Source organism: Colletotrichum fructicola (assembly GCF_000319635.2).
Source record: "Colletotrichum fructicola Nara gc5 chromosome Unknown KSG_Nara_v1_contig03, whole genome shotgun sequence".
In the NCBI taxonomy this organism is placed as follows: Eukaryota; Fungi; Ascomycota; class Sordariomycetes; order Glomerellales; family Glomerellaceae; genus Colletotrichum; species Colletotrichum fructicola.
Window position 1 is genome coordinate 2,265,827 of NW_027094053.1, and position 25,562 is coordinate 2,291,388.

At 54.9% G+C, this 25,562-nt stretch overlaps 4 protein-coding genes across 4 annotated transcripts; 2 read left to right on the forward strand and 2 right to left on the reverse strand.

Annotated features, from left to right (window-relative positions):
• Nucleotides 1–2,014: 2,014 nt before the first annotated feature.
• Nucleotides 2,015–5,734, reverse strand: CGGC5_v005398 (Calcium channel YVC1; the record flags this gene model as incomplete). The annotated part of the gene is made up of 5 exons (XM_032035669.1): nucleotides 2,015–3,812; nucleotides 3,863–3,931; nucleotides 3,980–4,051; nucleotides 4,106–5,381; nucleotides 5,449–5,734. 5 exons carry the CDS (start codon nucleotides 5,732–5,734, stop codon nucleotides 2,015–2,017), a joined length of 3,501 nt encoding a protein of 1,166 aa, XP_031885301.1.
• Nucleotides 5,735–10,737: 5,003 nt separating this feature from the next.
• Nucleotides 10,738–18,015, forward strand: pyrABCN (the record flags this gene model as incomplete). Its single annotated transcript, XM_032035670.1, has 4 exons — nucleotides 10,738–11,350; nucleotides 11,400–13,870; nucleotides 14,353–17,907; nucleotides 17,959–18,015. The coding sequence occupies 4 exons, from the start codon at nucleotides 10,738–10,740 to the stop codon at nucleotides 18,013–18,015; spliced, it is 6,696 nt and encodes a 2,231-aa protein (XP_031885302.1).
• Nucleotides 18,016–18,919: 904 nt separating this feature from the next.
• Nucleotides 18,920–19,883, forward strand: CGGC5_v005400 (putative pyridoxamine 5'-phosphate oxidase; the record flags this gene model as incomplete). The annotated part of the gene is made up of 2 exons (XM_032035671.1): nucleotides 18,920–18,959; nucleotides 19,162–19,883. 2 exons carry the CDS (start codon nucleotides 18,920–18,922, stop codon nucleotides 19,881–19,883), a joined length of 762 nt encoding a protein of 253 aa, XP_031885295.1.
• Nucleotides 19,884–20,344: 461 nt separating this feature from the next.
• On the reverse strand, nucleotides 20,345–21,447 carry CGGC5_v005401 (uncharacterized protein; the record flags this gene model as incomplete). Its single annotated transcript, XM_032035672.1, has 2 exons — nucleotides 20,345–21,117; nucleotides 21,255–21,447. The coding sequence occupies 2 exons, from the start codon at nucleotides 21,445–21,447 to the stop codon at nucleotides 20,345–20,347; spliced, it is 966 nt and encodes a 321-aa protein (XP_031885296.1).
• Nucleotides 21,448–25,562: the final 4,115 nt, after the last annotated feature.

Here is a 25,562-nt window from a genome sequence, read left to right on the forward strand (position 1 = left end):
CGCCTGCCTACCTACCTTACCTTCCGAGCCAACAGTGGGGTAGCGGCAGTCATAAGGTAAGGTAGCCCCCGCCTTCCCGCCCTGGGTACCCATAGCGGGGAAGCTTCACCTCGGTGCTCCTACCTAGGTGCTTTAAGGTGAAGTACCTACTAAGCAGGTAAGGTAAACAGGTACCTCCAGCTGCCCGAAGTGCCTTCCTGATAGCTCTCCAGTCTACCTAATTACAACCCTACCTTACTTACCCTTACCTTCGCACGCAGTACATAGCGAGGTACTCCCGTTTTCCGCTTTAGCCGTCACTCCCGTCGCTAAGTGAGAAGAACACAATGAGCCTCGGAATTCATGTTCAGATAGGAAGCCAAAGCGACATTAAAACCAGAGGCTTCAGGCAAGGCTCCAGCTACAAAGCTTCCGTATTCTCACAACAGTCCTTCGTGTTGGTCTTAGCGTACATTACATAACATTATCTTTGCTAATGGCTCTACATCATTATTCTACCACCTCAGCTTCCCTGCATAGCCTTCTGCTCCCCTAGCTCCTCGACCAGGCGTCGGCTGAAACCCTGTCCAACTCTAAAACTCGCCTTATCATTCTTCGCATGGCGTACTGGCCCTTAACTTGAGCGCGCGAGTGCCGCCGACCGGCATGAGCTTCATGCCGTCTTTCTGCGATAAGAAACCACGCGCAGTTAGCTCACGTATCTTTTAACCAGTATCTCCCGTCGAACTGATAGCTCGTCAGGATTGTGTGGCATGGCCATATATTCCATCGCCCAGCCTCAAGCCACGTCGTATCCCTTCTCACAACTACCCTAAGCTTTCCTAGCCCGAAATCATGGTCGTGTGCCGTCCCCCACTGCCGTCTCCCCGAACCCGCCGTCTAGAAACCAAGCAAACCCCGGCCACAGTAGTCGTTCATTTGGGTTCGTTCTAGGCGTCGTACAGGGGCCGTAATGGCACTTTTCGTGCGTTCCCCAAAAATTAGGTAATCGTCATGATACAGTCGAGTCGTCTAATCCAAGACACCAAGCAGCTCCCTCCCGTTTCCCCAACAAAAAACGAGTGCCCCTCCACCTTTGGCCCCAAGATCTGGAGCTAAGCTGAGGTACCGAGGACGTGGAGATCTACTTAATGCCCCCCCTCCCACGCCTTCACACGTCGGAAGCAACCGGTTTATACGCCTACATTGCGTCTGGGAGCTGAAGTTGTGACTTCCCCAACTCCATCACCAATATCGTCTTGATATCTGCCATCATGGATCCCAAGCCAGCCATGCCAAGTCAGATTCGCCCTGGCGTGTAAGTGTACTGTCCCGTCACCTGCCCTAACTTCCGCTTGCCGTACGATATCCGCCACCCTGAACAGCATACTGACACACCGATGCAGACGTCACCGCGGCGTGCTTCTCGCTGCCATGGCTGTATCAACTGCTATAGTCGGCATCAGATACCAAGCCAACTCCAGAAGAACAAACGAGTTGAACCAGCGAACAACTGCCCCCTACTACGTAACTGTCGACAGGAGCGGCGGTGGAATCTGAGATGGCACGCATAGTCATCACGTCTGAGCTGGCGATGCCTAAGGCTTTGCTCTTGTGTCGACGCCCTGTTTTGGTGGCGGTGGACGGGATACTATTGCTCACAGCAATACAGTTCTGTGTGACTTGACACGTCCAGAGTAGTAACTCAGAGTAGTGTTCCAGGGGGAATGCAACGAGAGTTAACGGAAGACAAGAATGAATTTTCGTACATATCAATACAGGAGACTGTGATGACTGGAGGGAAAATGACCTCGAATCGATCCTGGCGCAAACTAAAACACCATCATTACTCCATCTACATGTCCAAATGCAACACGCAACCAGCTCGCGATTTATATGCGACTTGACTTAAAACAGGTCGAACTTCCAGAGAAAATCTCTGGTTCCAAACGCCCCAGCGATGCGACAATTACCAGCTGTGACTGAGGTATAGCGCGCCAGAAAATGCCCAGCAAATCAAAACGCGTCTCCCCTTTTACATTGAGCTCCTCTTCCCTGGCGCCATGCTCTCGCTATCGGAATCATCGCCAGACGAGTGTGCGACTTCCTTGCCCTTCGCTTTTGCGCTCAGCAAACCCACCTTTGGCTCCAGCATGCTCTTCCGACTAGGAGGGCGCTTGCCAGTGGTTCTCCTGACCATCTTGGGTCTCTCAGCACCTTCTTCCTTTCTCGCACCAGCAGGACTTGCCAACCCAGAAAACTTCTGGAGTTCTTCACCTGATGAGTTGCGGCGTGTAGTCGGGGCAGTCGAGTTCGAATTCGTCTTAAGCCCGCGCAACTCCCTGGCAACGTCGGCGAAGCTCTCTTCCAATGTCTTCATCCGTGCCAATACGAGCTTGCTCATACGGTTGCTATCACCGGAATCTTGACCGCGTCCCGCTCCGTTGAGTCGTGCGTCCTTCATCAACGCCATCGCCATTTGAGTTTGGAAGCTCGACGGCATGCCTCCCGTCGGGTCGTCAGGTGCTATGTTGTCCGACAAAATGCTCATGTCAACCGAGGATAGTCGTCTCATCTGGTTCGGACGGAGCCGTTGGTCGATGCCCGTGAGCGCTGCTCGGTTGGGCGCAGTCTGAGTTGCGTCCCTAGGTGGCAGTATAGGCCTGGGCCGTGTGTTGGTTGTCACGTATGTCTGGCGGCGCGGCGAGCGATGGCCGCTAGTCGCTGCCGGCTCGACCACCGCAGCTCGACTAGTCTGCACGCGCGCGCGAGTGGGCGGTGGCTCCGGTGACGAATGAGAAGACGAGCTAGGCGGTCGGCGCAACTCCTGAGGGGCGTATAGGATTGTGTTCGTCGACATTGTTCGACTGTGAGGTATGCGGCGTGCTGAGCGAGGGGTAGCGGCGATGGATGGCCGGCCGCTCGAACCAAGTGATGACGATGTAGGCGGAGCAGCTCTGAAACGCTTCGACATCGGCGTTGTAGTGAAGTAGTCGTCAATCTGCGTCTGGTGAATCACCGGGCCCCGACGACTCTCGCCTGCGTTTGTTGCGATGTCCTCCTCTTCTTCCTCATCATTTGTGACAAGCTCATCATCACCGTCAGCGTCCGTCTGCTGGTTCTCTTCTTCCTTGGCCTTCGTTGCCGCGGCTATCCCTCGGAAGAAAGAACCGATGGCAGGCTGTGACGTAAAATCTGCGGGATCGCTTGCAGCCGATCTGATGTCTGATATTTGACGAGACCGCTGGGATCGAAGCTCCCTCGAGAGACTCAATCGACGATGCCAGTCAGGTCGTATGCTTTGGCCGCCTTCCATCGTCGGCCACTGAGGGACCTGGGGAGAAGCGTCGGCATCATCGGCCTGATCCATCCAGTTACGGATGGCATTTTGCGTTTTCCGTCGTTCATGCCGTCTCTGATTTCGCAACGTGGTGATGCCAGGACCACGCCGAAACACTTCCTCCAGAGCGTGGTCTTTCTGGTAGCCGGTAACAGATTCCTCGCGAACCCGCACATTGGGACTGAATAACGCAGAGCGAGCCGAGGGATCAGCGAACGAAATGGTTCTATCACGCCCATGATGGTGGTTTTCGACGAGATCCGTTGGCTCGAACATTGATGGCGCCAGCCAATACTTCTCATAAAGATAAATTGAAAAGAGGAGAGGAAAATGCGTAACCTTGATGATGGTCCTGTTCAGCCGGACAAAATGCTTCAGCGGCATGCAATACCGCAGAGGCATGAGCAACCACGCGAATATGTTTCCTGGCGCAACGTAGGAGAACAAGGCATCGTTCTTGACCATGGAGATCGTGTTAATGGCGAAGAGAAATCTAGATTGTGTAAGTAGATTGATTTGGCGATGTAGACGGCAGGGACCCACTGATGCTCTTCCCTGGCATTGGAAGCGATCTTCATAAAAGAGTTGGTCAAAACGGTAATCAGGATGGTGCTGCTTTTGTTAGCTGGAGCTGAAGAAAATGGACGGGACTGGGCTTACACGACAACGAAGTGGCAGAGAATCAGGAAGAAAGCCATGAGTCCTCTCTCAAGCCAGTTATACACGGGCCAACTGCACAAAATTAGCAACGAAGACACAGGTGGCTGTGGTGGCCTTGTGACTTACACGTCCCAGGCGGCGGGAGTGAAGCCCATCAATATCTGGAAGATCTTGAAGGCTATATCCGCCGCATCGTTGTTACTATCTGCAAGGGTGAAGAAGACGAAAAAGCCGCTACATGCGATGAGAATGAGAATCGCAACAGCGGCAAGGTCGACTGCCATCAAACGGAATGCAATGAGCAGCTGGGAAAAATACGGGTAGTGGTCCAGTACACTGAAGATACGGGGCAGCAGCAGAATGGCATTCGCCGCGAGGACATCGTACGCGGAATCGTTCCAATGCTTGGGATCCACGAGGAACACTCCGTATACACGCATGAAGTAGTAGACGATCAACAGAACCAGGATTCCCAGGTCGAAGACGTTCCAGAAGCTCATGATGTAAAGTGAGAAACCCTGCTCGTTGAACCCAACAAGCTCATCCAGCATGAACCCGGCACTCCAAAACCAAAAGATCAGCTCCAACGAGCTGATGCGGGCTGAACGCTGGGAAAGGACAGCGAGAAATAAGCCGATGAGCACAAGTAGCGATAGTGTCGAAAGGAAGAATCTGTAGCGGGGAACCCGCAGGCGGGAAAGCTTGAACAGAGACGCCTGACGAGGATCGTAAAGAATAACGCTCCGTCTGCCTAGCACAGATTGGTTCTGCTGCCCTTCCTTCTGGTTCTGCCCACCCAAAAGCGGCGTCCGCGCATCTGGCAACCCCTGGACCGGAGAGGGTGGCGGTTCGCGGTGTAAGCTGTCTTGAGACGAGTAAAAGCTGATGGCACCGTTCCAGATGGCTTCTAATTGTTGGACGACTAAGGGATGGGCGAGAAAGTGCTTGGCGGAAGCACGAATAGCGACTTCTAGGGTGGAAGTTCGTGCGGCAGTAAGGCGTGCCTTATTTTTCGGATCGTTCTTCGGTGCATTCGCGGGCTGAGCCCCAGGAAGTCCTTGGAGAGGATAGAAGTCATATGAGAGGGCGTCGATAAGTTCGCGAGTGTTGTACTCCTTGAGGAGCTTGAGTGCCAACAGCTCACATACCAACGCCCTAGTGTAACTTATTCCAGCATTGCCTGGGTATAACTGGCCTTCCTTGTTGAACTGTAAGCAATTTGCCATGAGGCAGTAGAGAGTCGCGCGGTTGAACTGCTGAGTCCTGATTTGTTGCTGCATAGGCTTGACCAGGAACTGAGAGACCTGCGGCGAGCGTATCTGATCCCATGTCAACGTCGTTTCGGTTCGGGTCTGAATGATGATGCGAATCGCGTGGGTGATGCTGTAGATAGGCAGGGAATCTGCGAAGTGGTTGTTAGTCCGAGTTGATGGAGACTTGGGGTTTAGCCAAACGATGCACTAGCTTACCGAGATATGACTCCGAGAAGAGAGGAAGGACAGGCATGGTACGATGGGGAGGGTCCTCGTCATCCACGGCGTCGGGATCGTCCCCAGACTGTGCTAAGCCATCGTCTTCCTCCTCTTCTTCCTCCTCCTCTTCTTCATCCTCGGCCTCAGTGAAGTCTGCTACCGCGTGTCGTGATTCGCCATAGTGGCGATAAGCTGGTCCGGGGGAAGGCGAATGCCTATCGTGAAGTCGGTCAATGCGACGACTGCGATTGCTCTGCTTGGGTCGCAGCAGAGAGGAAAACATTGTCCAGTCGGAGTGAGAGATGCAGCCCGCCGCCTTGTGTTATTGCGTCTCACAGCGCCATGGGGCGGAGACCAAGCAAGACTGTATGGAGACGCGATGTGGGAGGCGGTTCGAGAGCACCGGAGGGATAGGGGCTCAAGTTTGGGTTGCCGTGGATGCGAGAGGCCGTCGAGAGCACCGGCAGGCCGAAGGAGGCGCGAAAGAAGGTAGAAGGAAGTAGGGGAAGGAAACGGCAGGTCGAGCACGGGAGTAAATAAGAAAGTCAGTGTCCAGACTCCAAAATCCATCCGGTGGGCAAGGTATGCGACTTGGGATTGGCGACTGCGACTGCAACTGCAGCAAGGTCAGGTCGGGCCAGGATCCCAGGATCCCCGTGGTCGAGACGCAGAAACCGATGCAATGTTTTGTGGGGAAGCCGGTCAAAGTCTTTTTTTTTTTCTTCCTCGACAGAACAAACGAAAGTACGGGAAAGACAATTATGTATGTAGGTGGGCGAGTGAGAGGACTGGAGGGCCAAGGGAAGAGAAGAAGTACGGATAGCACAAAGAACAAAAGAGACACACTAAGAGTGCAGCGTGCTACTTAGGAGAGGACAACGGCAAGCAACATGCGCGCCTGAAGCGCGGATCGAGATTTAGAGAGGACGATGCGATTTTTAGCGCAAGGTAGTTGGACAAGTACAAACGCAGTATGGCAGTATGGAAGAGCTAGGTGAACAAAAGGCAAGGCGAGAGATACTGCATCAGGCAGTAGGGACATGGAACTTTCAGGAGGTGGAAGACAGGCAAGGTGTAAGGTTCGGCAGAGACGAAGTGCCGCAAGTGCTTGGTAGGCAGCCCCAGGCCTACGACCTCTGGGTGCTATGCAAACTGCTGTTGGCCTGGCCTTACCTTGGTTTGGATCCGAAGTTGATTCTTTCGGTAACGTCGAATGCTTGGAGCTGATGGTGAAAAAAATCGGTGACGACGTGCATTGGTCAGGATAGCCTGCGATAAGGAGACACACACCACCAACTCACTCCCTCCTTACCCGCCACACGCCAACATGCAGCAGGCAGTGACACCACACTACCTTACACTGGTAAGTCATGTCATAGCCTAGGGATGTCTTCCTACCTCGAGGCAAAGTACTGTAGAATATTCGTCTAGTCTAACTAAGTCTTGCAGCCAGCGAGAGACGAGAAGCCGTAAACTAAGAATAAGGCAGAGAGGAGGCAGGATAGGAGACTGGAGTGCGACGCGCTAAGCGGTGGACAGTGGAGAAGAGTGTCACGTAGTGTCGCGCGTGAAGTACACGCCAGACACCAGACACTGCACAGTGTAATGGCGTCCAGAGTGACCTGAATGCCCATCCAAGATCCAGAAAGCCGCCCAGGCCTCTCGCAATTGATGAATCAGGTCTCGCTAGTGCACGATCCCTGAGGGGTGGGAGTTGGCCTCTAAAAAGTGGAGTGCAACGCTGCAAGTGCTCGCAAATGTGGGAAGGCCAAACCCACGGGATGACACTGGCGTCGCTGGGGCCCTTCGCCTACGAAAATTGAAATGACCCCAATAAAACGGTTCTGGGATACCATGTTCTCTTGCGCTGCACCTCAGCCACAGGCCCACCTGACGCTCTAATCCTTGAATCCGTCCATTGGAGACTGACTGTCTTGGGGACTCTCAGACTCCAGGCCAAACAAAACATGGATATTCATAGATCATCACCATCCCGTATGAAGGAAGCAGGCAGCGGGCGGGAAACCATAAAACCAGGAGAGAAAAGAAGCCGAGCCGAAGGAGGGCAGAGGCATTAAACTGCAGAGCAGTGCAATACGAAAGTCTTTTCAGCCCTGCTTCGTCTGGAGAGATGAATGCCTCCAAAAAAACAACCCGCGCCATCAGACGAAAAAACGGGCGAGACATGTAACCGCATGACTTCTCAAGGGTTTTTAGCACGCGCAAAAAAGAGTGGAGGACCGACATGGAGGGGTCGCAGACAGACACAGGAGCTGGAGACAACCGCCGAGCTCCTTGAGACCTTGAATCAAAGGACCCGCGGAGTAAGACGATGCTTGCCATGATGTTTTGTTGCATCTACGATCACCTACATTGCGGAGACCTCCTACGGCTACTTTCCATCCTTGATTGCAGTCTGCGTGGACGAACAGGGTCAGCTCCAGCTCCAGCTCCAGCTAAGATCAACCTCTCCTGCTTCTCATCTGCACTCTGCAGGACCTGCGCGGCCGCACGTCGTCACTTGATGCTGGGGTCGGCCTGGGCCTCGTCCAATGGGTCGATTCTGTGTCTGTTTTGTCTGCTCTGCCGGCCCTGAATCACCACAATAGAACATGTACAAGACCATTGACGCTCACCGCATGCCTACCCCACGCCTCCAAACACTCAACTTACACCACCACACCTCACCCAGACCACGACTCATCCTTCTCTTCCATTTGTAGGCGAGGCGAACAAGTCCAGTCGGTCAACTCGCCTCCTCATTCCTTGAGCCCCAGAGTCGCAGTCTTTGGCCTAGTGAAGCTTGAGTTGCTTCCATACCACCCCACCTCGAGACACCCCAAGCTATCCCGCCGTCCCGTTGGTCAAGCCCGTCACCGCCATTGGCATCACCCACACACACGGATGCACAGATGGCACCTGTTCACGCCGGGGTGCGACGCTGCTTTTGGGGGTCACACCCGGACTAAACTGCGCTGCCCGGGTTTCTCCTACACCATCGGTTTGCGCGATGCTCCTGCCGTTTCTCATCCCATCATCCACCGCCTTTGCCCTGGACTTGGAATACCCGTCTTGAACACCACCTCTACGAGACTCGGCCCTCGGGAGCCATCTCAGACAGACAGCGGCAACGGGACAGCCCACGGGGTCCGTCACGACGATTCACGCTGCACTCGCCCCAGCCTCCGCCTCGCATCCGCCAGCGTCAACTCCGCAAGCTTGGGTGTCCCATGTCGAGACCCTCATTTATCTACGTGTCTAAGCCTGCACGCAAGCACCAGCAGAAGCCCGTCATGCCAGGTTACATCGGAACACATGATCATCGGCGATTTTGTCGATTCAGATCGCCTCCAGGGTTGTTTCCATCACTAGATCCAGCCCAGACCAGCCCAGCACAACACAGCACAGCACAGCAAGGCACAGCAACAAGGCACAGAACAGCACAGAGACTTGCATCGCAGTCCTGCAACTGCAGTTGTGCGAACCCGATGCTGGGCAACAGGAAATTTCCCCAAATTCCCGCAGTACATGCTGCCAATTGCGTGGCAGCACGGCCAAGCTTCCCATGTTCTACCCAGATGTTTTCCTCCAAGCCGGCGAGCCAGTCCATTCCTGGCATCTTCGCGCAGGGCTCGTGGCTGGGTTGCCAAAGAGGTGCTTACTGTCTAACCACTGTTGATACCCTTACCTATCTCGGGACAGCTGCCGCCTATGTCATATTGAGGAATGTCAGCATCGTCACTTGACTTTCCTCACACTGACACACTGCATTCCTCCTTATCACGTTCAAGGCTCGGAACCGCAGCCGATACCATCTAGAATCCCGTTGCTAGAGCAGTCGCTTGGCGCGTGCGTGAGATTTAATGCTGGCATGTCCCACTCCGACGAATATGAAGGACGAGAGCGACATGGAAATGCGACTCTGCTTCAGTCCAGCCCTGCACGCATCAGCCGAGTCGAGCTCTGAGGTCGTGTGTGAAAGAAAATTCGCTGCCCGCCGAGTGCACAGCAACAGCTGGATCGCAACGAAAAAGGCAGTGATTTGAATTATTGGTGTAAGTGCAAGGAGAAAAGACTGAAGCGAAACTCAAAATAGAGACAAGAATGCGCAGAGCCAATGAGCCGGAGCGCAATGGACAAACACAGCATTCCAGTCGTCACAGTGTTCCCGGATCTCTCTTGGCTGGGGATGCTCCACTCAAAATCTCAGCACCGGCATCGGCGGTATGAGGTGAGCTGTGCCGTCACCTTGGTCGGTGAGCCATGGTCAGACCCCTCGTACCCCTCCATCATGTGTGCCGCCTGTGAACCCCAGCCTTTCTTTCGTCGCCAGCCACGAAATGGGAATGTCTGGATCACCAACAGCACGCCCATTGAACTCCCAAACAAAACTGCGCATACGAGTCGTGAGCTTGTCACCAAACCCTAGGCCCATCCACAGGAATAATTCCCAGACGCGACGGCAAAATCAGCGGCCAGCGTCCATTAACAGATAGTCTGGTGCAGATGGTAGATCGTGACTCGACTCGGTCATCGGGACGATGCACCGCGATCCACTCTGCCACCGCATCTAGTTGTCAGGAAAGCTTCAGGACGCACTAGTGGACAGACGAGAAGGAAAAGAAAATTCTTCAAGGACGACAACAAGATTACACAAAATTCTGCACCGTAGAATGGCTGAGGTGCTCGGCGGGTTTGGCTTGTTGGCGTGCAGTGCTCGACCGCTGGGCTTTTCCCCGCGGCCCGCCTGTGGCTAGAAGCGGCAACATCAATCTTTTCTGCCCACTAGGACGATGGCGCTAGGCCTTTTTCTACTGACCGCCCGCTGTCAAATGCCGTATTCTGCAGTCGGATCTGTGTCAGTGCACAGCTCGCAGTCCCGCCGCCCAAGGATGGTGCTTGCTCATTGGACAATCCGGGCTAATGCTCACACACATCCCACAATGTACACCCCGGGCGATGAGCAGGGAGGGGACCAGACGAATTTTTTGGCTATGTAAAAAAAAACTTTTGTTGCTCCCTCTTTTTCGAATTTTTCCTCCTCCTTCCCTCTTCTCCTCCTTCTAACATGGTTGTCTAGAACCTCACGCGACTTCCCGAAGATCTATCGTGGCAGATGATCGCTGGGAAGCTACTGAACCATCCTCCGAGACTCTGACCACGAGCTCGCTGCCACTTTCTTTAGGCACCTCTTTTACTGTAAAGCCAGCCCTATCGAGAGTTTCGTTCCCTGTCGTTGCCATTGCCCCGCATCACACGAAGGCTCCCGATTACCAGAAAAAAAAGATGGCCGCCATCTACCCCCCGGCTTCGGCCCGCCAGGTTGGCTCTGACGATGAGGGCCTCATGGCTCTCGAGCTTCGCGACGGCACCGTCTACCAGGGTTTTAGCTTTGGTGCTCAGAAGAGCATTGCCGGAGAGCTCGTCTTCCAGACTGGTATGGTGGGGTATCCGGAGTCGGTGACAGACCCCTCGTACCGCGGCCAGATTCTGGTCATCACCTTCCCCTTGGTTGGCAACTATGGCGTTCCCTCGCGGGAGACCATTGACGAGCTCTTGGGCGACCTGCCTGCCCACTTCGAGTCCTCCCAGATCCACATCGCCGGTCTCGTCGCCTCTTCCTACGCCGGCGAGGACTACTCCCACTTCTTGGCCCAGTCCTCCCTAGGCACATGGCTCAAGGAGCAGGGCGTTCCCGCCATCTATGGCGTTGATACCAGAGCCCTCACCAAGCGCTTGAGAAGTCAGGGCAGCACGCTGGGCCGATTGCTGCTCCAGAAGAAAACCATTGCGAACGGCACCACCAATGGCCACGTCAATGGCGTTGCTTCCTTCTCTGTCGACGACTTCCAGACAGTGGACTGGGTCAACCCCAACGAGAAGAACCTCGTAGCCGAGGGTAAGTCCCCCGACGACACCTGGATTTTGCATAAGCTCACTCGTCTTAGTCTCCATCAAGGCCCCTAAGCTGTATAAGCCCCCCTCGAACGTCACCACCAAGAAGCACCCGTCCGGCAGACCCATCCGTGTTCTTTGCCTGGATGTCGGTATGAAGTACAACCAGCTGAGGTGCTTCCTCAAGCGTGGCGTCGAAGTTCTGGTCTGCCCCTGGGACCACGATCTCGTAAAACAAGCCGGAGAAGAGTACGACGGCCTTTTCCTGTCCAACGGTCCCGGTGACCCGGCCATGCTCGACGTTACTGTCAAGAACATCCAGGCTGCCATGGAGAAGACCAAGACTCCTGTCTTTGGTATCTGCTTGGGTCACCAGCTGCTTGCCCGCGCCTCCGGTGCCAAGACCGCCAAGATGAAGTTCGGAAACAGAGGCCACAATATTCCCTGCACGAGCATGATCACTGGAAAGTGCCACATCACTTCTCAGAACCACGGTTTTGCCGTCGACTCCAGTTCTCTTACCGCCGACTGGAGGGAACTTTTCGTCAACGCCAACGACGGTAGCAATGAGGGTATCGCCCATCTCTCCAAGCCCTACTTCAGTGTCCAGTTCCACCCTGAGAGCACGCCCGGTCCCCGCGACACTGAGTATCTGTTCGATGTCTTCATTGGCACCATTGAGGACTGTGCTGCCGACCCCAAGAAGCTGAGCGCCCCTGTCAGCTTCCCCGGCGGTACCATCGAGGAGAACGAGCGCCTGCACCCTCGTGTCCACCCTCGCAAGGTCCTTGTTCTCGGCAGTGGTGGTCTCAGTATCGGCCAGGCCGGAGAGTTCGACTACTCAGGTTCCCAAGCCATCAAGGCTCTCAAGGAGGAGGGCATCTACACCGTCCTCATCAACCCCAATATTGCCACCATTCAGACGTCGAAGGGTCTGGCGGACAAGGTCTACTTCTTGCCGGTCAACGCGGACTTCGTCCGAAAAGTCATTCAGTACGAGAGGCCCGATGCCATCTATGTTACCTTCGGTGGACAGACTGCCCTCCAGGTTGGTATTCAACTGAAGGACGAGTTCGAAGAGCTCGGAGTCAAGGTCCTGGGTACTCCCATCGACACTATCATTACTACCGAGGACCGTGAGCTCTTCGCTCGCAGCATGGACTCGATTGGCGAGAAGTGCGCCAAGTCCGCCTCTGCCAGCACCGTTGACGAGGCCATGGCTTGTGTCAAGGATATTGGTTTCCCCGTCATTGTCAGAGCTGCTTACGCCCTGGGCGGCCTCGGCAGTGGTTTCGCCAACAACGAGGCAGAGCTTCTCGATCTTTGCAACAAGGCTTTCGCCGCCAGTCCCCAAGTTCTCATTGAACGCAGTATGAAGGGCTGGAAAGAAATCGAGTACGAGGTCGTTCGTGATGCCCAGGACAATTGCATCACCGTGTGCAACATGGAGAACTTTGACCCTCTCGGTATCCACACTGGTGACTCTATTGTTGTCGCGCCTTCTCAGACGCTTTCCGACGAGGACTACAATATGTTGCGTACTACGGCCGTCAACGTTATTCGTCACCTCGGCGTTGTCGGAGAGTGCAACATCCAGTATGCCCTTAACCCCTTTTCGAAGGAGTACTGCATTATCGAGGTCAACGCCAGATTGTCCAGATCTTCTGCACTGGCGTCCAAGGCAACTGGTTACCCCTTGGCCTTCATTGCTGCTAAGCTTGGCCTTGGCATTCCTCTCAAGGACATTTCTAACAGTGTCACCAAGTCGACCTGCGCTTGCTTCGAGCCTTCCCTTGATTACGTCGTGGTCAAGATGCCCCGTTGGGACTTGAAGAAGTTCACCCGCGTGTCTACCCAGCTGGGATCTTCCATGAAGAGTGTCGGTGAAGTCATGAGTATCGGCCGAAACTTTGAGGAAGCCATCCAGAAGGCCATTCGTGCCATTGACTATAACAACCTTGGTTTCGGCGAGACGAAGGCCTTGATGTCGATCGACGACGAACTGCAGACACCGTCGGACCAGCGTTTGTTCGCCATCGCCAACGCCATGCACACTGGCTACTCGGTCGACAAGATTTGGGAGCTTACCAAGATTGACAAGTGGTTCTTGCACAAGCTCAAGGGCCTAAGCGACTTCTCAAAGTCGATGACCAACTACACCACCAGCGATATCTCCAAATGTCCCGACATCCTTCTCCAGGCCAAGAGACTTGGATTCTCTGATCGTCAACTCGCCAAATTCTGGAGCTCCAACGAAATCGCCGTCCGCACTCTTAGACAGGAGGCCAACATCATGCCTTTTGTCAAGCAGATCGACACGGTTGCTGCTGAGTTCCCTGCCTACACCAACTACCTGTACCTGACCTACAACGCTTCCGAGAGCGACGTCACCTTTGACGATCATGGTATCATGGTCCTGGGATCTGGTGTTTACCGCATCGGTTCTTCTGTCGAGTTCGACTGGTGTTCTGTTCGCGCGATTCGAACTTTGAGAGAGCAGAATTACAAGACCATTATGGTTAATGTGAGTCTCAATCTTCCCTCTCTCCGTCACACATCACGCATTTGCAGTTTTGCCATCTCGGCGACACTCCTATCATCCCTTGTCCTTCTCCATTATTTGCGCTCTCTGTCTCTGTCTCTATCGGCGCTCTCTGTCTCTATCGGCGCTCTCTGTCTCTATCGGCGCTCTCTGTCTCTGTCGGCGCTCTCTCTGTCTCTGTCGGCCTTCTCTGTCGTCTTCTTGTTCTGTCATCATCTACACTCTCTGGCATCCTCTATATTTTCTGTCTCCCGTTGGGTTCTAGACAACCTTTTGGGTTGCCGCTGTCCTTCCATTCTTCTGCTCGTGCTTTTCTCTTGCCCCCCCTCCCCTCCGGCCAAACCCTGCGGGACCACTCACCCCACCCCACCTTCCCATCTCACCAGCCCCGTCACAACATCACGACAACACCACAACACCACAACATCAATAATGAATTGAAAATATGCTAATAAAAGAGCCAGATGAACCCGGAGACCGTTTCTAGCGATCATTCAGAAAGTGACCGTCTCTATTTCGAAAACCTGGACCTCGAAACTGTCCTCGACATCAACGAACTTGAGGCGTGTGAGGGTATTCTCGGCGCCATGGGCGGCCAAGCGCCGCAGATGATTGCACTTCCGCTGCACCGTGCGGGTGTCAAGGTTCTCGGAACCTCTCCGGAGATGATTGACAATGCCGAAAACCGTTACAAGTTTTCTCGTATGCTGGATACCATTGGCGTCGATCAGCCCACATGGAAGGAGCTCACCAGCTTCGAGGAGGCAAAGAAGTTCTGTCAGAAGGTCTCCTACCCTGTCTTGGTGCGACCTTCTTACGTTCTTTCGGGTGCTGCGATGAACACCGTCTACTCTGAGCAGGATCTCGAGAACTACCTTGCCCAGGCTGCTGAGGTTTCTCGCGAGCATCCCGTGGTTATTACCAAGTACATTGAGAACGCCAAGGAGATCGAGATGGACGCTGTTGCCAAGGATGGTGTTGTCGTGGGACACTTCATTTCAGAGCACGTTGAGAATGCTGGTGTTCACTCTGGTGATGCTACTCTCATTCTGCCTCCCCAGGACTTGGAGCCAGAGACCATTGCCAGAATCGAGGAGGCCACGCGCAAGATTGGCGCTGCCCTCAACGTCACTGGTCCTTTCAACATTCAGTTCATCGCCAAGGACAACGACATCAAGGTCATTGAGTGCAACGTCCGTGCCTCTCGATCCTTCCCCTTCGTCTCCAAGGTCATGGGTGTTGACTTGATTGAGATGGCTACCAAGGCGATGATGGGTAGACCCTTTGTTGAGTACCCACCCACCACCATCTCCGCCGACTGCGTGGCTTGCAAGGTGCCCCAGTTCAGTTTCTCTCGTCTTTCTGGTGCCGACCCCGTTTTGGGTGTTGAGATGGCCTCCACTGGCGAGGTTGCTTGCTTCGGTGTTGACAAGTACGAGGCGTACCTCAAGGCTCTCATTTCGACTGGATTCAAGATCCCCAAGGCCAACATCCTCTTGTCCATGGGTTCCTTCAAGGACAAGAAGGAGATGCTGCCGTCGGTCGAGAAGCTTGCTCGCCTCGGCTACAAGCTGTTTGCTACCGCCGGTACCGCCGACTTCCTTCAGGAGCACAAAATCCCTGTGCAATACCTAGAAGTCCTCGCCAACGAGCAAGAAGACCAGCGTTCTGAGTTCTCACTCACTCAGCACTTGGCCAAGAACATGATTGATCTGTACATCAACTTGCCTTCCAACAACAAGTACCGCCGCCCTGCCAACTACATGTCCAAGGGTTACCAGACCCGTCGCATGGCTGTTGACTACCAGATCCCTCTGGTTACGAACGTCAAGAACGCCAAGATTCTCGTTGAGGCTATCGCCCGCCACTTCGAGCTGGGAGTCGCCACCCGTGACTTCCAGACGAGCCATCGCACCATCACTCTGCCTGGGTTGATCAACGTTGCAGCATTCGTGCCCGGCATTGCCACTCAGGCCAGCAAGGACCTTCTGGCTGTTACAAAGGCCTCTGTCTCCGCTGGTTTCAGCATGATCCGCATTATGCCTGTTGGTGTCAAGGCTTCTATCACGGATGCTCTCACATTGAAGATTGCTCAGCAGAGCGCTAAGAACGGTGGCTTCTGCGACTTCAACTTCTCTGTTTCTGCCACCTCTGATAATGCTGATCAGATCAGCCACGTCACTGGTGAAGTTGGTTCGCTCTTCATCCCCTTCAACCACCTGTCTGGCAACATCAGCAAGGTCGCCGCCGTGACTTCTCACTTCGACAAGTGGCCCACTCACAAGCCCATTGTCACTGACGCGAAGCTGACCGACCTTGCTTCTATCCTGCTCCTGGCAAGCCTGCACAACCGCAGAATCCACGTCACATCTGTGTCCACCAAGGACGACATCAGGCTAATTGCCCTCAGCAAGGCCAAGGGCCTGAAGGTGACCTGCGATGTCTCCATTTTCTCTCTGTACCTCTCGCAGAACGACTTCCCTGATTGCGCTCTCCTTCCCACTGAGGCTGACCAGAACGCCCTCTGGGAGCACCTGAGCACCATTGATGTCTTCTCCATTGGAAGCTTGCCATACCAGCTCGCCAGCTCCCTGGGCAAGACTGCCGACCCTGCCGTTGGCATCGCTGACGCTCTGCCTCTCCTGCTCACCTCCGTGACCGAAGGCAAGCTCACGATTGACGACATCAAGGCTCGCCTATACGACAACCCCAAGGAGATCTTTGAGCTCCATGAACAGGTCGGCACCACCGTCGAGGTTGAGATTGACCGCCCCTATGGTGTTCAGTCCACCTCTGAGTGGTCACCCTTCGAGGGTCGCACTATGCGCGGATCCGTTCAGCGCGTGACCTTCCAGGACAAGACTGTCTGCTTGGATGGAGAGCTGCTGCCTCTGCCTTCTCTCGGCAAGGACATGTCGACTCACGGCGCTCTTCCCATGTCGCCCACGATCAAGCCTCAGTTGCAGTCCATGACTCATCCCGAGAGCCCCCGTGACCGCCGGCCTTCCATGTTCAACTCCACCAGGCCGTCCAAGCTCCGTTCCGCGGATGGCCCTCTTCCCAACAAGACCTTCGGCACTTTTGACGAGCTTAGCCTGCCGCCCCTGCACCCCGCGATCGGCTCCAAGCTCCACGACCTTTTGTCGCAGCCCTCGTCTTGGAAGCAGCACAGCGTCTTGTCTGTTACCCAGTACACTCGTGCTGACCTCCACCACCTCTTCACTGTGGCCCAGCAGATGCGTCTCGGTGTCCAGCGTGAGGGTGTCTTGAACATCCTTCGTGGACGCGTTCTCTGCACCTTGTTCTACGAGCCCTCCACTCGCACCTCGGCCTCTTTCGATGCTGCGATGCAGAGACTCGGCGGCCGCACCGTTGTCATCTCCACTTCCCACTCCTCCGTTCAGAAGGGTGAGACCCTCCAGGACACCCTCCGCACTCTTGGCTGCTACGGTGATGCCGTTGTCCTCCGACACCCCGAGGAGTCGAGCGTCGACATTGCCCGCCGATATGCCCCTGTTCCCGTCATCAACGGCGGCAACGGAAGCAAGGAGCACCCCACCCAGGCTTTCTTGGACCTCTTCACCATCCGTGAGGAGCTTGGTACTGTTCAGGGCCTGACCATTACCTTCGTGGGTGATCTTCTCTACGGCCGCCCTGTTCACTCCCTCATCTACCTCCTCCGTGACTACGGTGTGCAGGTTCAGCTTGTCTCTCCCAAGGGCCTGGCTCTGCCCGCCGAGGTCCGCGAGTATCTCATTGCTTCCGGACAGCTTCTGTGCGAGTCTGAGGAGCTCACCCCTGAGATCCTGGGCCGCAGCGATGTGCTCTACTGCACTCGTGTTCAAAAGGAGCGTTTCCCGACGGTTGAGGAGTACGAGAAGGTCAAGAACTCGTACCGCATCGACAACCGCACCCTCAAGTCGGCCAAGAAGGATATGTGCATTCTGCACCCTCTGCCCAGGAACGAGGAGATTGCGCCTGAGGTGGACACCGACCAGAGGGCGGCTTACTTCAGACAGGTATGTCTCCCCTACCCCCGTCTTTTGGGACGCACACTAATACATTCGCAGATGAGATATGGTCTGTACTGCCGCATGGCACTGCTTGCGTTGGTTATGGCACCATAGATTTGGTTTTCCTTCCTTCCCTTTATGTCGGAACCGGAAGACAAAAAAGACATGAAAAGTTTTCAATGTTCAAGATTTGGGTTTTCTTGATTCGGTGTTATTGGGGTTTCTTTTTATGATATACATAGAGCAAAGTAGAAGCAACTACTTTAAACCAATGGGCGTAAACGCGATAAGACATCATGGCTCGCGCCATGTGTACGAAGGGTATGGTTTTATTAGGTTTATTCGGGCAGTGCGTACTGCGTTGCGTGCGTTTGTTACGTACGTATACGTTTTGCGTATCTGAATGCGTTTACGGCGTTTTACGATATGATACCCCCCGTCGTATGTACGGAATGAGATACGTTTGTTTGGTTTTTCGCTGTGTGCCCTGTGTGTTGCGTGTATGTGTTTTGTGTGTAGTGTGTGTTTTTCTGTAGTCATCCAAGCAAGTACCGCGGCCTGGTCAAGTCTGGGCTGGTCCCTGCTCCGAACTCAAAACCCCACTGAAATGGGTTTCTACAGGCCATGGAGAGACACTGATGGCTGACCACCGCACTGCACCGCAGTGGTGCTCGAAATGCGCGTCGGTGGAACATTCTACGTTCCTTGGAATGTGGGGTGGGGTTCCCGCTCTGTCAAGCTTGCCCCTCCCTCTTTCTCCAAAAAATGCAAGCATCATGAGAGAGAGCTTGTGGTGTCATGTCATGAGAACGACTCACCACCACGATCGCTGCACGAATTGTATTCCTTCTTGCAGAACATCACGCCGATAACACAACGCCTGAATCAGCCTGCAGAATCTGGTCACTTCTACCTCTGGCGTACTTATAATACGAGAAGATTGTTACAAGCATAGTTTGAAGTGTTAGGTACTCTTATGCGGCCAAGCTTAGCAGCGAGACTTTCAAGATCGCTCAGGATGGCTCTTCACCCCCCGCCAGAGAGCGAGAAGCTCATCTGTAAGTTACGCTGCTCCTATGTGTAGATGAGGTGTGGTGAGTGAGATGTGGTAGGTAAGCTGTGTCGACGACAAGCCGTCATCGGGAGGACGTCTGGGTCATGGGTGTCATCACGTCACAGTCACACAATGCAGCCAGATCTCAACACCTCACCTCCTTCTTGGCCCGGCATACAAAATGGAACTAACAGAGAGAGAAAAAGTCGCGCCCGCCGGGTCTCAGCAAAACACCCGCGCCGACCAGTTCACCCTCTCGGCCCTCCACCGGCGCGACCTGGACCCCTCGGGGTCGCCCATCCCGCAGTTCAACGCCTGGTTCAAGGCCGCGCAGGAGTCCCACGCCGTCTCGCACCCGGAGACGTGCACGCTCTCCACGGCGTCCCTGCCCTCCGGCCGCGTGTCGGCGCGCATGGTCTACCTCAAGGAGCTCGACGGCAAGGGCGGCTTCGTCGTGTACACCAACCTCGGCACCTCGCGCAAGGCCGCCGACCTGGCGACCAACAAGCACGCCTCGTTGGTCTTCTGGTGGGAGGCGCTCCAGCGGCAGGTCCGCGTCGAGGGCGTCGCCGGGCGTCTGAGCCCGGAGGAGAGCCAGGTGTACTACGACACGCGCGTCCGCGGGAGCAGGATCGGCGCGTGGGCGAGCAGGCAGAGCCAGGTCCTCGAGCCCAAGCCGGGCGTCGTCAGCGGCACAGAGGGCGTAGACGACGGGCGCGCGCAGCTGGAAGGCTGGGTTGAAGAGGTTGAGAAGCGGTTCGATGGGCAGGAGAAGATCCCGGTACCCGAATTCTGGGGTGGTTTGAGGATCGTGCCGGATAGGATTGAGTTCTGGCAGGGCCGGGAGAACCGGCTTCATGATCGGTTCGTGTACGACAAGGAGGAGGGTGAGGACGATAAGTGGACGGTCAACAGGCTTAGTCCCTGAGTGGGGGCGCTCTCTCATGGATCTTTGGCATGGCATAGGTGGCTTAGATCCTTTCAGGGATAGACAGATCACTAGAGAAGATTGCACGTGTTACAACAATAGATGAAGTTCAACGATGTTGTCTTTGCAGGACTGCATTACCAAATAGGGTATGTAAAAAATAAGATTTCCAGTAATGCCCGACAGTCCCCACTCCAGTGTGGAAGAAAACAGCAGATCCGTTTGTTTGCCCCCATACGCCGGCCACCCAATCGCCCAAAATTACAAGATGCAATTCCATCAAGCCTTGTGTGAAAGCCGAGGTTGGTATCCCAAAAAGAAAAAAAAAGACAAGAGAAAGTCGAAACCGTTGAAAAAGAACTTTCCCAAATCGCCAAGCATGCAGAGATGTACCGTGAAAACCGTATGCCAGACGTTATACACACAAACAGCAGAATGCTCGCTCGCTTACTTCAAATCGTTCATACATCAAGCTCTTCTCCGACGGGGGAGAGTCCCTTGTCATTTCCAGAAAAGGGAAGCGACATGTAGTCGCCGCCGAAGGCCGTCTTCTCCAAAGCCGCGCGTACTTCGTCGCCAAAGGATTCAATCTCGGACTTGGGAGTATCCACAGGGGTAAGCTGCAGACCCAAACCGACGACTGTAGTTCCAATGGTCATGCTCTTGCTTTTGCTGTGGCCCATCTCGTGAGGCTGGGCGGGGCGAGCAGAGTTGTAGTGGCGAGCGGCCATCTGCATGTCGACCATGGTATCCGTAATCAAATCCTCGTCGTCAACCAAGGGCTTGATGCGATAGTTGAGATTCTCATAGATGCAACGCTCGGTTACGTTGATCTGCTCGCACGACCAGATATCCTTGCCCCATTTCGAGCAGTAGTATGAGGTCGAGTCCTGGCAGTCGTCGGTAAATTTGGCAGCGATCACGAGAGCAGCGAGGATGATCAGCTCGGGCTGAACCGAGTCGATGTGCATTTGCTGCTGCTGGCGACGATCGAGGAGGGGGCTGTGGAGGGTGTGGCGCTTGTTGTGCGAGGAGGCGCCGTCAACGAGCAGGGGGCACTGAAGACGCCAGCTCAAAGCGAATTTGGAGTTCAGAGAGTCGAGAATGCAGACTGCCAAGGCAATGGTCTCAAGCGGGAGACCGGCCCGGCTGAGCATGGCCTGGACGAGAGGAACGGAGGGCGTCGTGAGAGAAGCTGACGTGGGAACAAGATTGACAAGATGGATGGCGGGGCCTGCAGGTGGGTGGGTGGTTAGTATTGCATTGCATATACGTAAAGTAGTGTAGGATTGGAGCACATTCGCTCTCTCGAGCAAGTGTTGCGCGGCGGAGGTCCACGTAGAGGGGGGAAGAGTGTCACGTAATACATACCCAGGAACTTCTCTTGCAGGACCTCGCCATCTTCCAGGCCCGTCTTTGGGCTCTGGTGTGTTGAGGTGTTTCTTGAAGAAGGCGGCGGAGTGGGAAGGTTGGAGAGGGGTCGGTAGGTGAAGTAGGCCTCCTCGGCTCCGTACTCATCGTCCGAGTAGTCGGGGTTCTGGAGCTGCCTCGCCATGTTGCCCATTGTGACGGTTTTGTGTGTATCTTCTGTCTCTGCTCTAGTCGCCGGTGTCTGGTGTATGCGACGCGGTGTAGCACAACGAGGCTAAATTGTCGACTGCTCGGCTCGGGTGTAGATTATCTATTCGTAGATCGTAACAGTCGGGTGCAGTGGGTGTCGTAAAAGCCAACTCTTGCTGTCCTCTGTCCTGAGCAGTTGGGGGCGCTGCTCATATTCGTATAAAGCGTATCTTCGGAGTGTATTAGGACAGACTCGTCTCGGATGCTGGGGAGTATCAGGCAACGTCGGATTGATGAAGCGAGGGGACCAAAGGCAGTAGACCAGATCGAGGAGGGAGGTCGGGCCGGTATATGTAGTAGACTGGACGGGGTGGGTTGTACTCGTAGATGGACACTGAGGTGGAGGGAAGAAAGGAAAGGGGTCGAGGATGCTGGCGCAAAAGTTATGCAGGGTTCATAAAGCGAAGTAAGGCTGAGTCCACGTCTTGAGTCGGCGATGGATGATGGATGGGTCGAGCAAGCGCAAGCCCAAGCACCGGCACCAGCACCAGCACCAGCGGGCCCAGCAGCAAGAAACGGCCACGGCCACGGCCACGGCCACGACCACGACCGTGGCCTCGCAAAGAGCGGAAAGCTGGCTGGGCTGGGCTGGGGTGAGGGAGGTATTCGGCGGTGGGCGATGCACCATGTGGGCTGGATGCTGGTATGGGATCCAGAAAGACCCGAATTGAATTGGGGTGGAGGTGCGAGAGATGGCCCGTGTCGACTGTTGCTTGCTGCGAGAAGCTACCAGGTGGATACGTCCAAGCCCCCCACCCCCACCCGGTGCACCCCCCGACATGTACCCAGAAAGTACTAGCGTCGTATCTGGAGCGGGAATCGCTCTGAAGACAGCCCTGAAGGCCTTTCTCTTGCCGCGGGAGACACTTTCTTCAGGCCTCGTTTCCCTGTATTTTGTGCGCTACCGATACAACTTCGGTCCTACACTACAGCCAGCGGAGGCTCCAGAGACGCCGGGACCTGGACAGTCGCAGTGCAGTGGGTGGGATTCCCGGGGGTTCCTCTTTTTTTCGTGCGAGTTTGCTCGGCTCTTTAGCGTATCTGCAAGGCGAGAGCAGGGGGGCAGAAGAAATGCAGAGGCACCAAGAAAGAAACTAAGTACTGTAAATATTGGGAATACGGACATCAACAAGTGACAAATTGCTACGGAATCAACTGGCCACGACACGAATACATGCCTTGCCCCGAATACGCGGCGCCCAGCTTCGGAAGTCGGAAACTATTGATGTCTTGATGCCGGCTCGTGCATATTCCACGCATGCCTAAGTAAGTAGGTAGGCGAGTTTTCGGTAGAAGAAACTCGGCAGAGACAGAAGCCTCACGGAGGTTGCGGTAGACGGGCACCTACCTTACGAATAGCGAATAAGGTATGTAGGCAAGACATGCTCAGACAATCGTCACTGAATCAACACCCGTCAGTTTCAGCCCCTTGGAAACCAAACCACCACCTCAGTCACAAACAGGCTTGCAGTGACGAAGGTTGACGCAACTCGAGACAAGCATGAGCATCCCGGACTCACAGAATCTTGCAATCGCAAAATCGGTTTCGATTCTCTGCTGGTGGGCGAAACAACTGTTCTTTCGATACGTCCTGGCTTATTCCCTGACCTCCGATCATAGTGCCCCAAGTAAGGTAATGCCTCCCTCCCACTCCTAATACATGGCACGGTAAAGTACCTGTGGCAGGATGACGTTGGACGCCGGCGCATGGCTGAGCGCTGCGCTGCGGCAGTTGCGAACGTGCAGTTGGCCGTGCCTCACAGTCACTCACACCCTCCTTACGTCCATCCCAATCATCGTCATTATCTATCCTATTCATCTCATCTCATCTCATCTCATCCCGTCGAGCCATCCCATCTCACTCGTTCGCTTCCCGGGTAATTCAGTTACAGCCCACATGGCACACAGCTCCCCCCGTGCTCCGTTGCCTATCCAAGACAAGGTCGATTCGGGGAAAAAGAAGGTGTCTGGGTGGTGCGTGTAGGTGTTTTACCAGGCACATCCAGGAACGGCCGCGTCGTCGTCACACAGATGGTCGATCAGATGGTGCCATTGCGACAAGTCCTCATTGCAGGTACCTGCCGAGGGGAATCTCTCGCTCGCACAAGAATTATCCAAGGTACCACCTGGGGATGCTGCCCAGGAACCACCAAGGAGCTTCTGGTCCCAGAAGAGGGGCCTCCCGCGAGTTGCCTCTCTCTCAGTGTCGTGTTATTGTGTTGTTCCTGGCCACCGCCAGGGGGTAACCCGGCTCAACGGCCACTCACCGTGACGACAGGTGCTAATTTGGGTGTCAATGGATGTTCGTCCAGTGGGTACGGTGGAGTTGCCAGCGGGCAGGAGGAAGTCGGCAACCAACCTGGCTTGCGGTGCCCTGTCTCCTGTCCTGGGCTGAGATGGGAGCCTGATGTGCGCCTCTCACTCCTTACAACCTACGGATAGGTAGGTAAGGTACCTAGGTATGCAGTAGGTACTTCGCGACTCGCCAGGTACATGACCCAGCAGTTCCATTGTCTCCTCGCATTTCGGGGACGCCTGCTGTCCACTCACTCCTCGGGAAGCCATGGAACAAATGGATCTGCCCTCCAAGACTCCAGCAACAACATCTGATCTGATTTTGATTCTGATTCTGATGGACAGGCGCAAGCACGACACACAACACACGACAACAACCACACAATACGACAGGGCCAGGGTCTGGGACGGGGACGGGGACCAGGACGCGACTGGCAAGAGCGGCAATTCTTCACCGCAGGCGGTAAAGAGAGGCTGCTCCAGACCCATTCGTTCCTTCGCCTGCGCTGGCTTCCCTGACGAACGCGCAGCGGTTCCTTATTCCCACCTTCATCGCCAAGCACCAAATGCCCTGATCCAAGATGAATCCGAACCAGCAAGCCGCCCGCCCGCCCGCCCGAGCGATCCAGCAACGAGACCACCGTCCACTGTCTATCATCCATCAGATGAGTGACATTGGCCGCCGTCACGTCCCCTGTGGACTTTGGGTTTGCGGCATCATGCTACGCTGAGACCCCTAGTGTGCCTAGCGTTCTTAGCATCCCAAGTGACGTGCTAACCCAGCCACAGCCACGCCCAATAGCAGATTTTTCCTCCTTGGACGTCAAGAAGTCCTACCTACCTGCCCATAGTGCTACCCAGTACGGATCCTCGCCGTGCCTCGCCGCTCGTCCCTTTGTTCTTACCCCAGAGTCCCGAGGACAAATCAGGTGGGGAACCCTTGGGCAAAGCAGGGAGCCGCTGCAAATCGGCTTCTCGTCATTTCCGCCCTTCTTTGCCATATCGCGGCACCTGTTCCTGTTTCGGTTCCTGGCTTCTTCTTTGCCTCTCTCTTTGTTGACTGATTTGATATTCATCAGTGACGGGGAGTCGAGGCCTTGCCCTGCCACAAGTGCAACCACAACCGTCACAGGCCAGCCAGTCCAGAACACGGCTTTGGCCTTCACCGCTCCGTCCTTGTTTATCGGATTATGAGATGAGATTGCACCTCAATCCCTGGTTTGCCGATATCTCGATCCCCAGCAAATCTCATGCCACCCACGCCCGCTTCTGTGTTGGTACCTGACTTGGTTGCGGCCAGCGTCATGACAAAGCACTACATGCAGACCTCCCCCAGAGCACACCATCCGTCCAACTCTTACGAGCCAACTACTGCGTACCTACGGATACCTTACACCACGAACCGCTCCTAATGCACCTGAAGCAGTAAGCCGCAGCGGCAGCAACCACCAGGGGGGGGGGGAACGGGGCCACTGAAAAACAGCATATCCCGATCAAAAACGTTCGTGCCCAGAGCCCATGGCTCTGCTAGTGTCCTTTTGGCAACCGCCATTTGCATAACCCGCTCCGCGTCACTGCATAAAACTGCACCCTGTGACGGCATATCAATGCGTCCGCCATATGTCAGATCATCCCCTATTTTCCTCTTCCGCCCAGCCCAACACCTAGCTAGGCACCTAGGATGCTAGGTAGGCGGACGGGCCAACTGCGGATGCACTACCCAGCAGCGGCCAGCACCATCCCGCTAAACAATTTAGCTGCCTT